Raw genomic sequence first — 15,969 nt, 5'->3', positions numbered from 1 at the left:
TTCCTCTCTCACTCTCACCTTCCTCTCACTCTCTCTCTCACCTTCCTCTCTCACTCTCACCTTCCTCTCTCTCTCACTTTCCTCTCTCACTCTCACCTTCCTCTCTCTCACTCTCTCACCTTCCTCTCACTCTCACTCACACCTTCGTCTCTCACTCACCTTCCTCACTCTCTCACCTTCCTCTCTCTCACTCTCTCACCTTCCTCTCACTCTCTCTCTCACCTTCCTCTCTCACTCTCACCTTCCTCTCACTCTCTCTCTCACCTTCCTCTCTCACTCTCACCTTCCTCTCACTCTCTCTCTCACCTTCCTCTCTCACTCTCACCTTCCTCTCACTCTCTCTCTCACCTTCCTCTCTCACTCTCACCTTCCTCTCACTCTCTCTTTCCTCTCTCACTCTCTCACCTTCCTCTCACTCTCACTCACACCTTCGTCTCTCACTCACCTTCCTCACTCTCTCACCTTCCTCTCACTCTCTCTCTCACCTTCCTCTCTCACTCTCACCTTCCTCTCTCTCTCACCTTCCTCTCTCTCTCACCTTCCTCTCTCTCACTCTCTCACATTCCTCTCTCACTCTCACCTTCCTCTCTCACTCTCTGGAGTGAACACGGCCTCGCAGGCTCCGGCCTCGCAGGCCCCGGCCTCGCCTGGATCTTCCCCGGGCAGCTCGTGCCAGCTGCGGCCGGCAGTGAGCAGCTGTAGCCGGTGACGTCAGTCAGCTAACAGTTAGCCTCGTTAGCTCCCCTGTTAGCTTCTTAGCTTAGCAGAGTTCGCGTCTCTGACGTATCGGGACGGTTAATGACGTCACGGAGTCTAACGCTAAAAGGTTTTAAAGTGAATATGCTGTGCGTGTCCCGCAGACTCGTCCCGCAGACTTCTCCCGCACAAAGTGACGCTGTTCGAGTCTGCCGCTGTTTCTACGCGCCACTGGCAGCGACTCAGCCGACCAATAGGAAGCCGCGCCGAGGCCATTCTGACCAATGGCGTGCCGCTTCGTTTTCGTCTTCTTCTGTGCCTGTGTTGTCAGCGGCAGATTCAACAGAGCAGAGGTCACAGCGCCGCCACAGGGCAGCGCGGCATGACAGCAGGGCAGAGGTCAGAGGTCATGAGGAGCTTTATCATCAGCGCTGCTGCACAGGAAGCGACCTCTGACCTCTGACCTCTGACACAGCACAAGATATAACAAATACAACATATACGAGCTGAAAGAAACAAAGACAAACACAGTGTGAACGTTTATATCTGTGTTTGTGTTTGGACACGAGAGTCTCAGAGACAGTTTGTTTGTTACATGAAGACATTTCACTTTAAAATGTGTTTAAGGAGCAAACAGAAACAATGGAGTGTGTGTGTGTGAGTGTGTGTGTGTGTGTGTGTGAGAGAGTGTGTGTGTGTGTGTGAGTGTGTGTGTGTGCGTGTGTGAGTGTGTGTGTGTGTTGAATTATTCATGTGTGAGCAGCTGGATCATCTTCCAACACACAAAGTAATCTCCTGAAAAGCACATGGAGGAATTATTTATCAGAGCGGTACACGACACCAACGAGACAGACAGACAAGAGGACAGACAGACAGACAAGAGGACGGACAGACAGACAGACAGACAGACAGACAGACAAGAGGACAGACAGACATGTGTGTGTTTATATTTTTGAGTCACGTGATTAAAATCATCTGTTGGTTGTAGTGTGTGTGTGTGTGTGTGTGTGTGTGTGTGTGTGTTAAACTTGTGTAACTGTCAGCACAGACTCGTGGATCTTGTCGGACCGGGTCTCGGTCTCATGTTGTGTGGATCTTGTCGGACCGGGTCTCGGTCTCATGTTGTGTCGGGACAACGCCCACCGAGCCGCCGTCAGGCCGCTGTTTCCCTGCGCGGAGTCGTGACTCTGTCTAACAGACGATCTTTGATCCTTTCACAACACATCTTTGATGCGCCCAAACAGCCAATCAGCGCTCAGATCCAGTCCAGAACGCCTACAAACGTCGCTGACCGTCCAATCAGAGCGCTCCTCCGGCGGACGCCATTTCGTCCCGCTGTCCGCTCGGAACCTGTTGCTCCGCAGTTCCGTGTTGTGCAATGGACGGGTGAGTTCTTCCACCGTGTACACTCCCGTTAAACTCACTCTGCGTCTGTTTACCGGGACCCACACACACAGAACCGGCACATACCGACACGCGGAGTCCTCGCGCGGAGCGGCGGGAGTTTTTGGCGCCTTCGGTCGGTGAAGTAGTTTGTAACAGGAAGCTAAGCTAGCCGAGCTAGCAGCTGTGTTAGCATCGGGACGGGCCGGAACACGGCCCGGTCCACGGCCCGGTCCACCTGCACGGACTTTGTTTAAAGTTTAATCGAGAACCGAACCTCGCATTTTCCCGTATACTATCGGAACAATCACCGAGCAGCGAACCGAACTTCAGCCCAGCTTCGCGGGACTCTCACGCCCACCGCGGCGCGGTCCGGTCCGGTCCACCAGCGGTCCATCACCCGTAAAAGTTTCTATTGAATCTTATCTGATGTTTGTTTGTCGGTACCGAGCCGGCCCGAAACTGTCAGGTGATCCATTACAGGTGAACCAGGTTAAATTAAATAGCTGCGATGCGTTCACGGGACTCGTGGTGTGATGCGTTCACGGGACTCGTGGTGTGATGCGTTTGTGGACTCGATATTTTATTTAATCTTTAGTTTGTATCTGATGTAGAGACAGAACCGGGCCCAGGTTGTTCTGTGGTGTGTTGTAAACATTTAGTTCGTTCAGTGAGCAGCCGTGCTGCGTTCACGGTCCTCAGGTTCTGATCCCTCAGTGAATGTTTGAGCGGTCAGGCTCATTCGGGCCCTGAGGGCTCAGACACAGCCCGACGGGCCGGTTCGAGTCCAACGAGTTCTCTGACTGCAGCGCACACACACAGTACACACTGTACACACACACATACACACACACACACACCGTACACACACACACACACACACACTGTACACACGCACACACACAGTACACATACACACACTGTACACACACACACTGTACACACACACACACACTGTACACATACACACACTGTACACACACACACTGTACACACACACACTGTACACATACACACACTGTACACACACACACTGTACACACACACAGTACACACTGTACACACACACATACACACACACACACTGTACACACACACACACACTGTACACACACACACACTGTACACACACACACACACACTGTACACACACACACACACACTGTACACACACACACACTGTACACACACACACTGTACACACACACACACTGTACACACACACACTGTACACACACACACACACACACACTGTACACACACACGTACGCACACACACTGTACACACACACACACTGTACACACACACAGACACACTGTACACACACAGACACACTGCACACACACACACACACACACTGCTTCATTTAACATGTCCAGTTTCACACTGTGAGTTCATCTGACAGACAGGTGAGCAGAGAGACAGACAGGTGGACAGAGAGACAGACAGGTGAGCAGAGAGACAGACAGGTGGGCAGAGAGACAGACAGGTGAGCAGAGAGACAGACAGGTGGACAGAGAGACAGACAGGTGGGCATGCTGCTGTTGTCATGGTTACATCAGCTGACCCTCTGCATGGCGTCCTCTGCGATCGTCCGGCCTGAATACAGGATGTGATGTCATGAATAAGTAACGAGGCTTTAAACAGCCGAACCCTTGAACACAACAGGCTTTTATTTTGTAACTTCCTGGCTGCACAGGAAGTGTGATGTTCTTCATGTTGTCCGAACAGACGCAGGATGTTGTCATAAGGCTGCCACGATTATGTCGACGAATCAGTGATCGGCGTCAGGCCTGACGGTACCGTAAACGACGCCATAAAGACCCTCCTGGAATTCACGATGTTGTGATTTGCAAGTGAATCTCTGAATTCAGGGCGGCGTCGCAATTTTAACCAATCACCGCGATTTTTCCGCAACTTCCGCGCAGTCTGCCCAGGGGATCAAACTCATGTCAGGGAGGATCCCCTCATGGGTCCGCTCCTCTGCGCTGGCTGACCTCCGCCGGGCGCATTTCCTCGGCGGCGGCTCTGGGTCGGCTTGGAAAGACTCGAGGGCGAAGGTGAAGCTTCACAGCGCCCGCCCGGACCTCGCCGTTTCCGGGGCCGTGGACTCTAATTAAAGGGTTAATGAGCTGTCATCTTGTTTTTATTTTCAGTTAGCTCATACTTCAAGCTGAAGGCGAATGATCTGATCAGCTGCAGGTTTTACAGTCAATGTACGTGAGATCCGATTAGTCGACTATCAAAATAATCGTTTGTGGCAGCCCTAATTGATACAGCTTCCTTTCAGACAGGATGTGAGGTCATAATGATGATGATCAGCTGATTATCTTTCTCTCCATCCACTAATTAATTAACAGATTATTTCAGCTCGTTTAATGACGTAGTCTCTGAGACGTCCCCGCAGACTGTCTAAAACCTGGACGTAGTCTCCGTGACGTCCCCGCAGACTGTCTAAAACCTGGACGTAGTCTCCGTGACGTCCCCACAGACTGTCTAAACCTGGACGTAGTCTCTGAGACGTCACAGACCCGGTCTTCTGAACCAGAACCGGCCGGTCGCCATGACGATGTATCTGTCTGTAACCCCGTCCCGGCTCTGTCTCTCGGGATGTCCTCACAGTTTGAAGGTGGTAGGACTGCAGCTCTGCTTCTTCTGTTGGGTTTTCTTCTCCCTGCGCTCGTCTCCTCAGGCAGCTCCTCTAACCTTTGTTTTGTTTGAGTTCCTCTCTGCTGCTGCTAACACGCTGTCTTCTCTTCACAGCAGTGTCCACCAAGATATAACAGTTGGTACTAAGGTAGGCACCTCTGCTTCCTCCTCCTCTGCTTCCTCCTCCTCCTCTGCTTCCTCCTCCTCCTCCTCCTCCTCCTCCTCCTCCTCCGGTTGGTTTGTTTTCTGCTGTGAACCCTCTTTGCCCTGAGTTTTGTCTGACGGTCGCACGCCGTCATCTGGTAGCGATCAGTGTTTTCTGTCAAAGCTGCTCGGCAGAAATTTAGACACATTCCAGAGAGAGGCGACAGTAATCTGATTACAACACACACGTTAGACCTTTGAAGGAGCAAACAGCTGATTGGTGAGTTCAGGGACCATCAGAGTGACGTAGCTGATGAATCAGCAGAAATCTGATTATTGATTATTATTAAAAACGTGTTCGAGTTTTGATCGTCGATCGTGACCTGAAACGACGTCGCCAGCTCGTCAATAAACTTTATTAACAAACATGAACAAGTTTATTAATCATCAATCAACAGGGTTAGTTTCATTTTAGTTTCTTCTGAACGTTCAGACAACGTTTGTTCATCAGCTGTTTTTTGTTTTTGTTGAAACAGGAAGTTTTATTTTGGTGACCGTGATGAACTTTATTTTGGTGATGAAACGAGGCGTTCAAAGACACAGCTTCCTGTTGGTCAGGTGATTTTCAGGTTGCAGTGAAGAAATTTAAATTTAGTTCAGAGGAGTCAGGCGACCCGATCCGACCCGAACCAGCAGGAACCGGTGTGCCTGCTCGCGTCATGTGATCTGTGATTAGTTTGATCACCTGTGATGGGCGGGGCTTCGATGTTCCTGAGGAGTTGATCTGAGGTAGCGAACAGGACTGGAGGACTCTGGTGGACCGGGTTCTGCTGCAGGTCTGCAGTTTCTGGTTCTTGTTCTGGTCTTGTCCAGATGTGACTGTGGACAAACAAAACAAGATATCTGTGGGTCTGTGGGTGTTCCCCCTCAGGCAGGCTGGTGGCCGGTCTGCAGCTGTCAGGTCCAGATCCACGGGCCGAGCCGGACTCGGGTTTCTGCTCCATTATTGATGTGAGGAGCAGAAAGAAGATCTGAGCGGCTTTGTTGATAAAAACTGATCAGGTTCCTCAGAGGAACGGCCGAGTCACCAGCGAGCCAACGCAAGCCTCATGGTTACGGGGAATATACAGGGAATATACAGGGAATAAACAGGGAATATACAGGGAATAAACGGGGAATATACAGGGAATATATAGGGAATATACAGGGAATATATAGGGAATATACGGGGAATAAACAGGGAATATACAGGGAATATATAGGGAATATACAGGGAATATATATGGAATAAACCGGGAATATACAGGGAATATATAGGGAATATACAGGGAATAAACGGGGAATATACAGGGAATAAATGGGGAATAAACAGGGAATATATAGGGAATATACAGGGAATATACAGGGAACAAACAGGGAATAAATGGGGAATAAACAGGGAATATATAGGGAACAAACAGGGAATATACAGGGAATATACAGGAAATATATAGGGAATATATAGGGAATATACAGGGAATAAACAGGGAATATATAGGGAATATATAGGGAATATATAGGGAATATACAGGGAATATATAGGGAATAAACAGGGAATATACAGGGAATATACAGGGAATATATAGGGAATATATAGGGAATATATAGGGAATAAACAGGGAATATATAGGGAATATACAGGGAATAAACAGGGAATATACAGGGAATATACAGGGAATAAATGGGGAATTTGTTTGTTTTAAATATTTTGACATATTCTTTATTTTACTGTGTGAAGTTTAATTATTATTTTGGATGACGTGTTTGGTGTTAGAGATAAAAAATCAGCTGGTTTTCATGTTAATATTTGAAACATAGATTGAAACGTTGTTACAAACGTCATTAACTTTCTGTTTGTTTGAACGTGTTCAGCTGATCATCGATGTATCAGCAGACGTGTTGTTAGTTCACGTGACACATTGAAACATGAAACATTAGAACATACAGGTTGAAGATGAACTTCAGTCACCGTGAGGAGGTCTGAAGGTCTGAGAGGTCTAAGGGGGTCAGGGGGTCTGAGGTGGTCTGAAGGTCAGGGGGTCTGAGGAGGTCTGAAGGTCTGAGAGGTCTAAGGGGGTCAGGGGGTCTGAGGTGGTCTGAAGGTCAGGGGGTCTGAGGAGGTCTGAAGCTCAGGGGGTCTGAGGGGGTCTGAGGAGGTCTGAGGGTCAGGGGGTCTGAGGAGGTCTGAGCTGACCCTGCTCCTTCAGTCTGATTGTGTCATGTCGTAGGCGAGCAGCTTCTTCCTGTCCAGCAGGCGCCTGTGTGGCGCCCTCTGGTGGCAGCAGCGCGAGCTGCACGTGTCCATGTTAATAAGCTGAAACGAGCATTAATTAATTAGTTACTAAGTAGCAGTTTGAGTGTTTGAATCATTTGAGGTGACGTGATGAATTCCTGCATCATGTCACATGATCATAAATAAATCATTAATTATTCCAACGAGCGGTCAGCTGACGTCACATGATGTTTGTGTTTCAGAGAGGATCTGACGAGCTTCTATCCAGCGTCTCCAACGGCCCGTATATCATGAGCACCACAGGTTGGACCACGTTTACACCAACACTGTTATCATGTGACTAATGTGCTGAATGACCTCTGGTCTAAACTCTGCTGCTTCCTGTCCTCTGTAGCCAATGGCAACGACAGTAAGAAGTTCAAAGGTGACATCAGAGGTCCCGGCGTGCCGTCCAGGGTCATCCACATCCGCAAGCTTCCCAACGACATCGCAGAGACCGAGGTCATCAGCCTCGGTCTGCCCTTCGGAGACGTCACCAACCTGCTGATGCTCAAAGCCAAGAACCAGGTGACCCCCTTACCTCCACCAGGTGACCCAGAGAGAGGGTTTGTATGTCCTGTTCCGACCTGTTCTGACCCGACCTGTCCTGTCCGTCCTGTTCTGTACGTCCTGTCCTGTCCGTCCTGTTCTGTACGTCCTGTTCCGACTTGACCTTACCGGCCCGTCCTGTTCTGACCCGTCCTCTGTTGTCCCTTCAGGCCTTCTTAGAGATGAACTCGGAGGAAGCAGCTCAGAACATGGTGAGTTATTACTCCACCGTGATGCCGATCATCAGACACCACCCGGTCTACGTCCAGTTCTCCAACCACAAGGAGCTCAAGACTGACAACTCCCCCAACCAGGAGGTACCGTTAGCATCCGTTAGCTCCTGTTGGTCCTGTTAGCTCCTGTTAGCACGTGCTCATGTCTTCCTCCGTCCCTGCAGAGGGCCCAGGCAGCTCTTCGGGCTCTCAGTACATCTCACGTGGACACGACTGTGGCGGCTCCGAGTTCAGTGCTCAGGGTGGTGGTGGAGAACCTGGTGTACCCCGTCTCATTGGACGCCCTCTGCCAGGTAACACGACACCTGAAGAACAGACAGGCCCTACTGAACTCAGAACCTGAACTAGTATAATAAGATTAATATTAGAAGAAGAGTTCTTCCTGTCTCAGCCCGGTCCTCTCTCCTCAGATCTTCTCAAAGTTTGGGACGGTTCTGAGAATTATCGTCTTCACCAAGAACAGCCAGTTCCAGGCTCTGCTGCAGTACCCGGATGGTGCGTCGGCCCAGGCGGCTAAACTGGTGAGCGTGGCGCTGTGCTGATCCCAGAACCAGAGCAAGTTCACAGGATGGTTCTGATGGTTCTGCTCTGTGTGTTTCAGTCTCTGGATGGGCAGAACATCTATAACGGCTGCTGTACTCTGAGGATCAGCTTCTCCAAACTCACCAGCCTCAACGTCAAATACAACAACGAGAAGAGCCGCGACTTCACCAGACCGGACCTGCCGTCTGGGGACAGCCAGCCCGCCATGGAGCACCCGGCCATGGCCGCCGCCTTCAGTAAGAGCGCCACGCGGCGGTCACGTGACAAACATGACTGTCGCTCTCTTCTGAACTCAAGTGTTGTTTCTCATCTGCAGCCCCAGGTATCATCTCAGCTGCTCCGTATGCAGGAGCCACTCACGCCTTCCCCCCCGCCTTCACCATCCAGCCTGCAGGTGAGTCTCACCTGAGGATGCTCAGATGTGTTTCAGAGAGGGAGGGGCTTGTCGTGGATATTGATTGGCATTTACAGTAGCCAATGGCGAGTGTGTGTTACACCCTCAGCCAATCATATCTCTGTTCCTGTCCTAAATAAGAGTGTGCTGGTTGTTGTGCGTGGACGTCTCGTCAGTGTTTCGGTCGTTCACTCGTCTCACCTCTCCCAGTGTCCTTCCCCTATCCAGGCCTGACGGTCCCCGCTCTGCCTGGAGGGCTGGCCTCTCTGTCCCTCCCCGGGGCTACCAGGCTGGGGTTCCCCTCCCTCCCTGCCGGAGTCTGTGTCCTGCTGATCAGCAACCTCAACCCAGAGGTGGGTCCTTCATCTGTCACCTGACCACCAGCATCATCATCCTGAAACATGGAGGCGTCAGAGTGTTTGATTCATGAAGCCTGATGTTTATCTCACGCTCACACGTTACAGTCACACGTTACAGTCACACGTTACAGTCACACGTTACAGTCACACGTTACACGTTACACGCACACGTTACAGTCACACGTTACAGTCACACGTTACACTCACACGTTACACGTTACACTCACACGTTACACTCACACGTTACAGTCACACGTTTTACTCACACATTTTACTCGCGTTACTAACACGTTAGACTCACACGTTACTCACACGTTACACGTTACTCACACGTTACACGTTACAGTCACACGTTACACGCACACGTTACACTCACACGTTACACGTTACAGTCACACGTTACACTCACACGTTACACTCACACGTTACAGTCACACGTTTTACTCACACATTTTACTCGCGTTACTAACACTTTAGACTCACACGTTAGACTCACACGTTACGCGTTACTCACACGTTAGACTCACGCATTACTCACACGTTAGACTCACACGTTAGACTCACGCGTTAGACTCACACGTTACTCACGCGTTACTCTCACACGTTACTCACGCGTTAGACTCACACGTTAGACTCACACGTTACTCACGCGTTAGACTCACGCGTTAGACTCACACGTTAGGCACACATTACGCTCACACGTTACGCTCACACGTTACGCTCACACGTTACGCTCACACATTACGCTCACACATTACGCTCACACATTACACTCACGTTACGCTCACGTTACAAACTAATGTTAGCGGGCGCCGGGTTTGACAGGACGTGTAAACATCATCCAACAAACAGAGCTCAGCTCATTGGAGCAGATTTCATTTTTACAAAATAATTAAATTTAAGTTGACAGAAAGAAAAGTGAATAATGTTGTTAGCGTGTGTAGAGCACGCAGTGACTGACACGATTAAAGGTCTGTAACATTCATCTATCATCATGAAACAAACGCACATGATTCGCTCTGACCTCAGCTAAAAATGATGATGTCACTAGTCATGAATCTATGACCTCACCAACGTTGCAACCAATCAGAGAGGTCAGAGGTCACGCTAACATTTTCCTGTTCTGCCCCGTCGTGCACTTTGATTGGCTGTTTGATTCTGTGATGTCAGGGTCTTCTTACTCACACACACACACACACACACACACACACACACACACTCACCTGTCCATCATGTGTAATGTGACCCCTCCCCTCACAGGTAATGAACCTCCTGATTGACCCGTCACCTGTCTCTCTCTTTTTTTTTGTTTCTCCCTTGTTTAATTTGTTGCCATGGAAACGCCTCGGACCCTCCACCTGTCCTGCCCTCCCACCTTTACCTGTCCTGTCCCTGCTGCCTTCTCTGCTGTCTTTAAAGAGAGTTACGCCCCACTGCCTCTTTATTCTCTTCGGTATGTCACTCGCTGCTCATGTTGAATTCAGGTTGATTTTACGTTTCTGTTTGGTTCTCTCTGTTTAATGAGTGTTTGTGTTGATTTGACTTCATTCACAATATCTGCAGCTTGAGCGTCCTCAGGTGTGTCGAGCTCAGGTGAGCAGGAAGACGACCATGAGAGGCTGTGACCGTGAACAAACCAAAACGAGAAAATCTAAATGATCAATAAACGAATCTGAACGACGTGAAATCAGCTGATGAGTTCGAATATTTGAAACATCTAAACATTTTTCAGCTGATCGGCCTCTGGGGGGCGCTGCAGCTGCTGTCCACACACAGCAGAGCTCACAGGTTAAACACGCGATCCCGCCGTCCAAGCTGACGCCGCCCGTTCGAGACGGTTCGAATGGGCGGCGTCAGCTCTGTGAAGAATCACAGCTGGTCAAAGTAACAAAGTGTGAAGGGAAACGCCGAACACGAGGTCGTCACAGAGCGTGCCCAGGTTGATCCGGTTCCTGCTTCTGAATGTGAACCTTTAATTCGCTGACCTCCTCTGACGACCTCATCAGATTCGTACGGACCAAAGAAGCTCGTCAACGTAAACTTCCTGTCAGCAGCAGATCGTTCTGTTAATTATCAAAGTTTAGTTTGAAATCTGCAACGTTTGTTTGCTAATGAGGCAGAAACGAGCCGCCTCGATCGCCGCGCTGTCCCATGAGGCGTCGCCACGCCTCGCCGTGTCGTACGTCACGCCTCTCTGATCGAAGCTTCCTGTCTCCCTGATGAAATGTGTCCATGCTGCATTTATTGTGTTTCACATCAGCTCAGTGAGTTTTGGAGTTTGCATGCCGGGTTTCTTTCAGTTTGCATGTTAATCAGCTGCTCCGTTTTAGTCAACACTCCCATAATTCATAGCTCCTACGTTGGTGTTAATCTGTCATGTTTTAATTTCCCTGAATTTCCTCGCTGCATTTCCTGTGTAACATTCAGAAGTCCCCGCCTCCTAAAGTAAAGTCCTGGCGGCGAGGCCCGCTGCTCCTCGCTCCCTGTTAAACCTCAACATGAGTTTAATTAGAGTGTTAGACGAAGTCAGTCCAGGTTCATGCAGGATGAGTCAGGACGTATGTTCACGTGTTCGTAAGACCTCCTGTGTGTCGTGGATTTAACCTCTGTGTGGCTGTGTGTTAAGGTGTTTACGGAGACGTCATGAGAGTGAAGATTCTGTTCAACAAGAAGGAGAACGCTCTGGTCCAGATGTCTGACAGCACACAGGCTCAGCTAGGTAAACTCCTGCACATGCTCCTCTGGTTCCTGGGGCGTCTCGCTGAACACAGAAACTTAAGCAGCGTTCTTCACCTGTGTGCTTTGCAGCCATGAGTCACCTGAGCGGTCAGCAGCTTCACGGGAAGTCTCTGCGCATCACGCTGTCCAAACACACCAGCGTCCAGCTTCCCCGTGAAGGCCATGAGGACCAGGGCCTGACCAAAGACTACAGCAACTCCCCCCTGCACCGCTTCAAGAAGCCCGGCTCCAAAAACTACTCCAACATCTTCCCACCTTCTGCCACCCTACACCTCTCCAACATCCCGTAAGTCCTGCAGTCCGGGTCAGGACCAGGACCGACACTGTCACTTTCACTTCATACACAAACCCGTCACATGTGGGTCATGCTGATTTTACTTTTGTGTTTGTAGCCCATCTGTTGTTGAAGACGACCTCAAGATGTTGTTTTCCAGCTCAGGAGCCATGGTCAAGGCCTTCAAGTTCTTCCAGTGAGCCCTTCGTCTAATTTATGTCTCTTTCATCACTATGCTCTGTCCTGAAGCTTCGTCCTCTTGTCCCGATGTCCGAACCTGAACCCTTCGTCCTCGTTCTGATCCCTTTGTTTCCCTGTGGTCTTAACGCTCCTCTCTGAAGTTCTCTGTTCAACAAACACTGACGGTGTTTGGGAAGTCACAGATTCACCAAACGCTGTCAGAGTTCAGTTTGGGCCTTGAGCGTCCTCGTCCTCACCCTGAACCCTTCTGTCCTTGCCCTGAATCTTCCTCCTCGTTCCGAACCCTCCCGTCCTCCTCCTGAACCTTTCGAACCCTTCGTCCTCGTTCCGAACACACACCTGAAGGTTTTTCTGATCATGTGACTGTGTGAACTTCCTGTACAGAGTCTGATAATCTCCTTTTGGTTTTAGGAAGGACCATAAGATGGCTCTGATCCAGATGGGTTCGGTGGAGGAGGCCATCGAGTCCCTCATCGAGTTCCACAACCACGACCTGGGAGAGAACCACCACCTGCGAGTGTCTTTCTCCAAGTCCTCCATCTGAGCTTCGGACTCCACCTTCAGCCGACTCGATGGTCCACTACACTCCGATCATTCCAACACTTGTCTGCAGAAACACCGTGAAGTCTGGTGTGATGTTAAATTATTTTTTTAAACTCGTTTTTAGGTTTGTGAGGATCAGAGACGCGGTCGGAGAATAAAGTCAGTATTCTGAGTTCGTCAGGGTTTTCTGAATCAGTCCGACTTCTTAGATTATCGCCGGGATTCGGACTGACGTCGTGTTCGTGTCCTTCTTGTTTTGAAGTCGATAGCCGCTCTTGCCTTTTGACTTTAATCCCAGAATTAAAGTTAGCCTTCTAAATTTGACGTCTCGGGAACTTCTGACTCCAACTCAGAATCTTTTCTTTAATCTCAGACTGTCGATGGTTTCCCTGTGGTCTTAACGCTCCTCTCTGAAGTTCCCTGTTCAACAAACGCTGACGGTGTTTGGGAAGTCACAGATCGACCAAACGCTGTCAGGGTTCAGTCCGGGCCTCGAGCGTCCTTGTTACGAGGGGTCCGGTTCGGCCTTCAGACGATCCCTGTGCCTTATTCCTCCACTTCATCATATTAAAGAAATTTCCCATCATGCCTCTGTAAATTGGAGACCAGGTTTACAGTTGATAAAGGTTTACTGTTGTCGTATTACAGACATATTCATATTTGATGTATTTTTTGGTGTTTCTTTGTTAGTTTTGTACTGCTGGTTACTGTAGCGTCAAACATGTGAACTGGTTCTTGTTTTAGTGGGTTTGCTGGTTTTTAGATGAACTTCTTGTTTTTCTTTTTGATTTCTTTCTTCATGTATGCAATCACGTTTTATTCAAATCAAATATTGTAGCAATATTTTAATCATTCCTGAACTTTGATTTGTTTGATGGGTTTTCGGTGTCTTGGCGAGCTGGACAGCCGTCGCTCGGCGGCCGTCGCTCCACAGACGGATGTTTGTTTCTTTGTTGTTCTGTTGGACTTGATGATGTTTGCTCGTCTCGTTTCTCCTCTGAACGGTTTTATTTATAAGTTTGTGATCCACTACAGCTGAAACCAAAAACGGCCTTCTCGATGCAAACAATCCGCCTGCCTCAGGTTTCTGGTTTTAAAGACTAAAGAAGGAGACGTGGTTCAGGCTCGCTCTGTTTTCCTGTGGGGACGTTTTTATGAATTTTTCGACCGCTTCACTGGACTCGACCCTTCAGCCTCTGTTTCTAAACCCGATGTAACGTGGAGTGCCTTCAACGCAGAGTCCATCAGGTGAAGAGACGTCAGAGGTCGGTTTGGTTCATCTGTGTCTTAATATTATTACGTCGACATTCCAGCTGCTCAGACGTCCACCTGGGAGGGTCGGCCACCTTAACCTTCTGCCTGAACCTGGACCCGGCCGGTCCGCCTTCTGCCTGAACCTGGACCCGGCCGGTCCACGGGTCTTTTAAAGAGACCAAAGACAACTTTGTCAGACATGTTGGACCAAAATGAGCGCTGCTATGACAGGCCTACAAACCGACCAATCAGAAGGCAGCAGAAATGATGCAGGAAAGACGCTTGTGGTTACTCTGACTCCGTGCAGATGCATGATGGGAGTTGTTGTTTCTCAGCTAGCTTTCTTTCGAATGTCTGATCACATGCTGCGTGATGAAGGACTCCACCTGACCGCCGCGGTCCGTCTTCTTTCTTCTGATCATTCCAAATTAGTTGCTGAGCTGTGATTGGTTACCGCGCCATGCTTTGACCTTTGACCTCAGGACTCCCAGCCCGACTCAGACTTTGACGCTGCAGTCAGAACATGTTCGTATTCCCCCTGTGACGTGTTCACACAGGACACGTGATGGATCAGCTGTTCCTCCCAGGTGTCGTCAGATGAAGTGGACCAATGAAAAACCTCCTGCTGGATGTCAACACGGGTTTTTGTGACACACCACAGAAGAAGAAGTCGTGTTTGTTCGTCACTACAGCAGACACAGTCACATTCAGTTTTTCCCGGGTGACTTGAATGCATCACCTTCAGTGTCAGGTGAGGCAGGACTGGGACCAGTGGGGGGTGTACATACGTGTTTTATACCACAGTGACGTGTCCGAGAGCTGATGGCTGGTTTTATATCTGATGAATCGTGTATATTTTGATCCGAGTGCGACGGTTCTGAGCCTTACACTGTTGAGTCACAAAAAAACAGATTAAATCACTTTTTATCCAAAAACACGACTCGTCTGTTTCATGTCCGACAGAACCTGCCATGTGTATTAAATATTAAACTTTAAACATTTCTGGTGCTGACACCACAGACGGAGAAGATGACATCACAGGTGTGTTGGATGATCTGGACCAGCAGGTGGCAGCAAACACTCATGAAACATCAGACAGTTCTCGTCCAAGTCGTTGCACAGTGGATAAAAAGTCTCCACACTAAACTGAGACTTAAATCATGTCGGAACGTTTTCCACTTGAACGATTCGATTAAAAAAACAAACTGAAACCTTTTAGGTGGAAAAATAAAAAACTGCAATAACAATAACCTGGCATAAGTTAAACTAATACTTAAACTAATACTTTGTTGAAGCACCTTTTGATTTTATTACAGCACTTTTTGGGTAGGAGTCAGTTAGCATGGCACATCTTGACTTGTTCTTAGTAAAAGCGGCTCCTGTGTTCAGCCTCAGATCACCCACTGAGGTTCAGTGGGATTCAGGCCATTCCAAAACACGGATCATCTGGTGAAGCCATGCTTTTGTTGATTTTAAAGTATGCTTTGAGTCATTGTGGTGCTGAAAGGTCATCTTCATCTTCGGCTTTCTAACAGATGCCTGAAGGTTTTGTGTCAACATTGACTTGTACCTGAAACTCTTCATAATTTCCTCCACCTTGTTTAAGGCCCCGGTTCCAGCTACAGAAAAACAGCCCCAAAGCATGCTGCTGCCACCCCCATGCTTCACTGTGGGGATGGTGTTCTTTGGATGAAGT

General features: G+C 49.1%; 1 protein-coding gene across 6 annotated transcripts; it reads left to right on the top strand.

The window, feature by feature from the left end:
- The first annotated feature begins 1,911 nt into the window (after positions 1-1,911).
- LOC104938670 (polypyrimidine tract-binding protein 1) lies at positions 1,912-15,208 on the top strand. 6 transcript variants are annotated; one of them, XM_027290300.1, is made up of 15 exons: positions 1,988-2,082; positions 4,844-4,877; positions 7,388-7,448; positions 7,540-7,712; positions 7,904-8,050; positions 8,131-8,259; positions 8,377-8,487; positions 8,568-8,745; positions 8,826-8,903; positions 9,132-9,256; positions 10,682-10,715; positions 11,889-11,981; positions 12,071-12,287; positions 12,394-12,471; positions 12,888-15,208. In XM_027290300.1, the coding sequence occupies exons 1-15, from the start codon at positions 2,075-2,077 to the stop codon at positions 13,018-13,020; spliced, it is 1,599 nt and encodes a 532-aa protein (XP_027146101.1). In that variant the 5' UTR covers positions 1,988-2,074; the 3' UTR covers positions 13,021-15,208. The 6 variants fall into 6 exon arrangements, with proteins under 6 accessions (XP_010753398.2, XP_019109417.1, XP_027146101.1 ...); XM_027290297.1 differs by having other exon boundaries at positions 9,114-9,256; positions 12,888-13,027; XM_027290298.1 differs by having other exon boundaries at positions 2,034-2,082; positions 4,847-4,877; positions 9,114-9,256; positions 12,888-13,027.
- The last annotated feature ends 761 nt before the right edge of the window (positions 15,209-15,969 follow it).

The sequence above is a fragment of the Larimichthys crocea genome, chromosome XVII (assembly GCF_000972845.2).
Source record: "Larimichthys crocea isolate SSNF chromosome XVII, L_crocea_2.0, whole genome shotgun sequence".
In the NCBI taxonomy this organism is placed as follows: Eukaryota; Metazoa; Chordata; class Actinopteri; family Sciaenidae; genus Larimichthys; species Larimichthys crocea.
Note: the sequence above shows the minus strand (reverse complement) of the source record. Positions and strands in the feature narration are given on the sequence as shown.

What these genes read in the sequence shown, in the direction of transcription:
- LOC104938670 (XM_010755096.3), top strand. Translation starts at nt 1,927, where the DNA reads ATGCGCCCAAACAGCCAATCAGCGCTCAGATCCAGTCCAGAACGCCTA. An exon ending in CTTCACCATCCAGCCTGCAG is followed by an intron (nt 8,904 to 9,113) that starts GTGAGTCTCACC and finishes CACCTCTCCCAG; the next exon opens with TGTCCTTCCCCTATCCAGGC. An exon ending in CAGCACACAGGCTCAGCTAG is followed by an intron (nt 11,982 to 12,070) that starts GTAAACTCCTGC and finishes TGTGCTTTGCAG; the next exon opens with CCATGAGTCACCTGAGCGGT.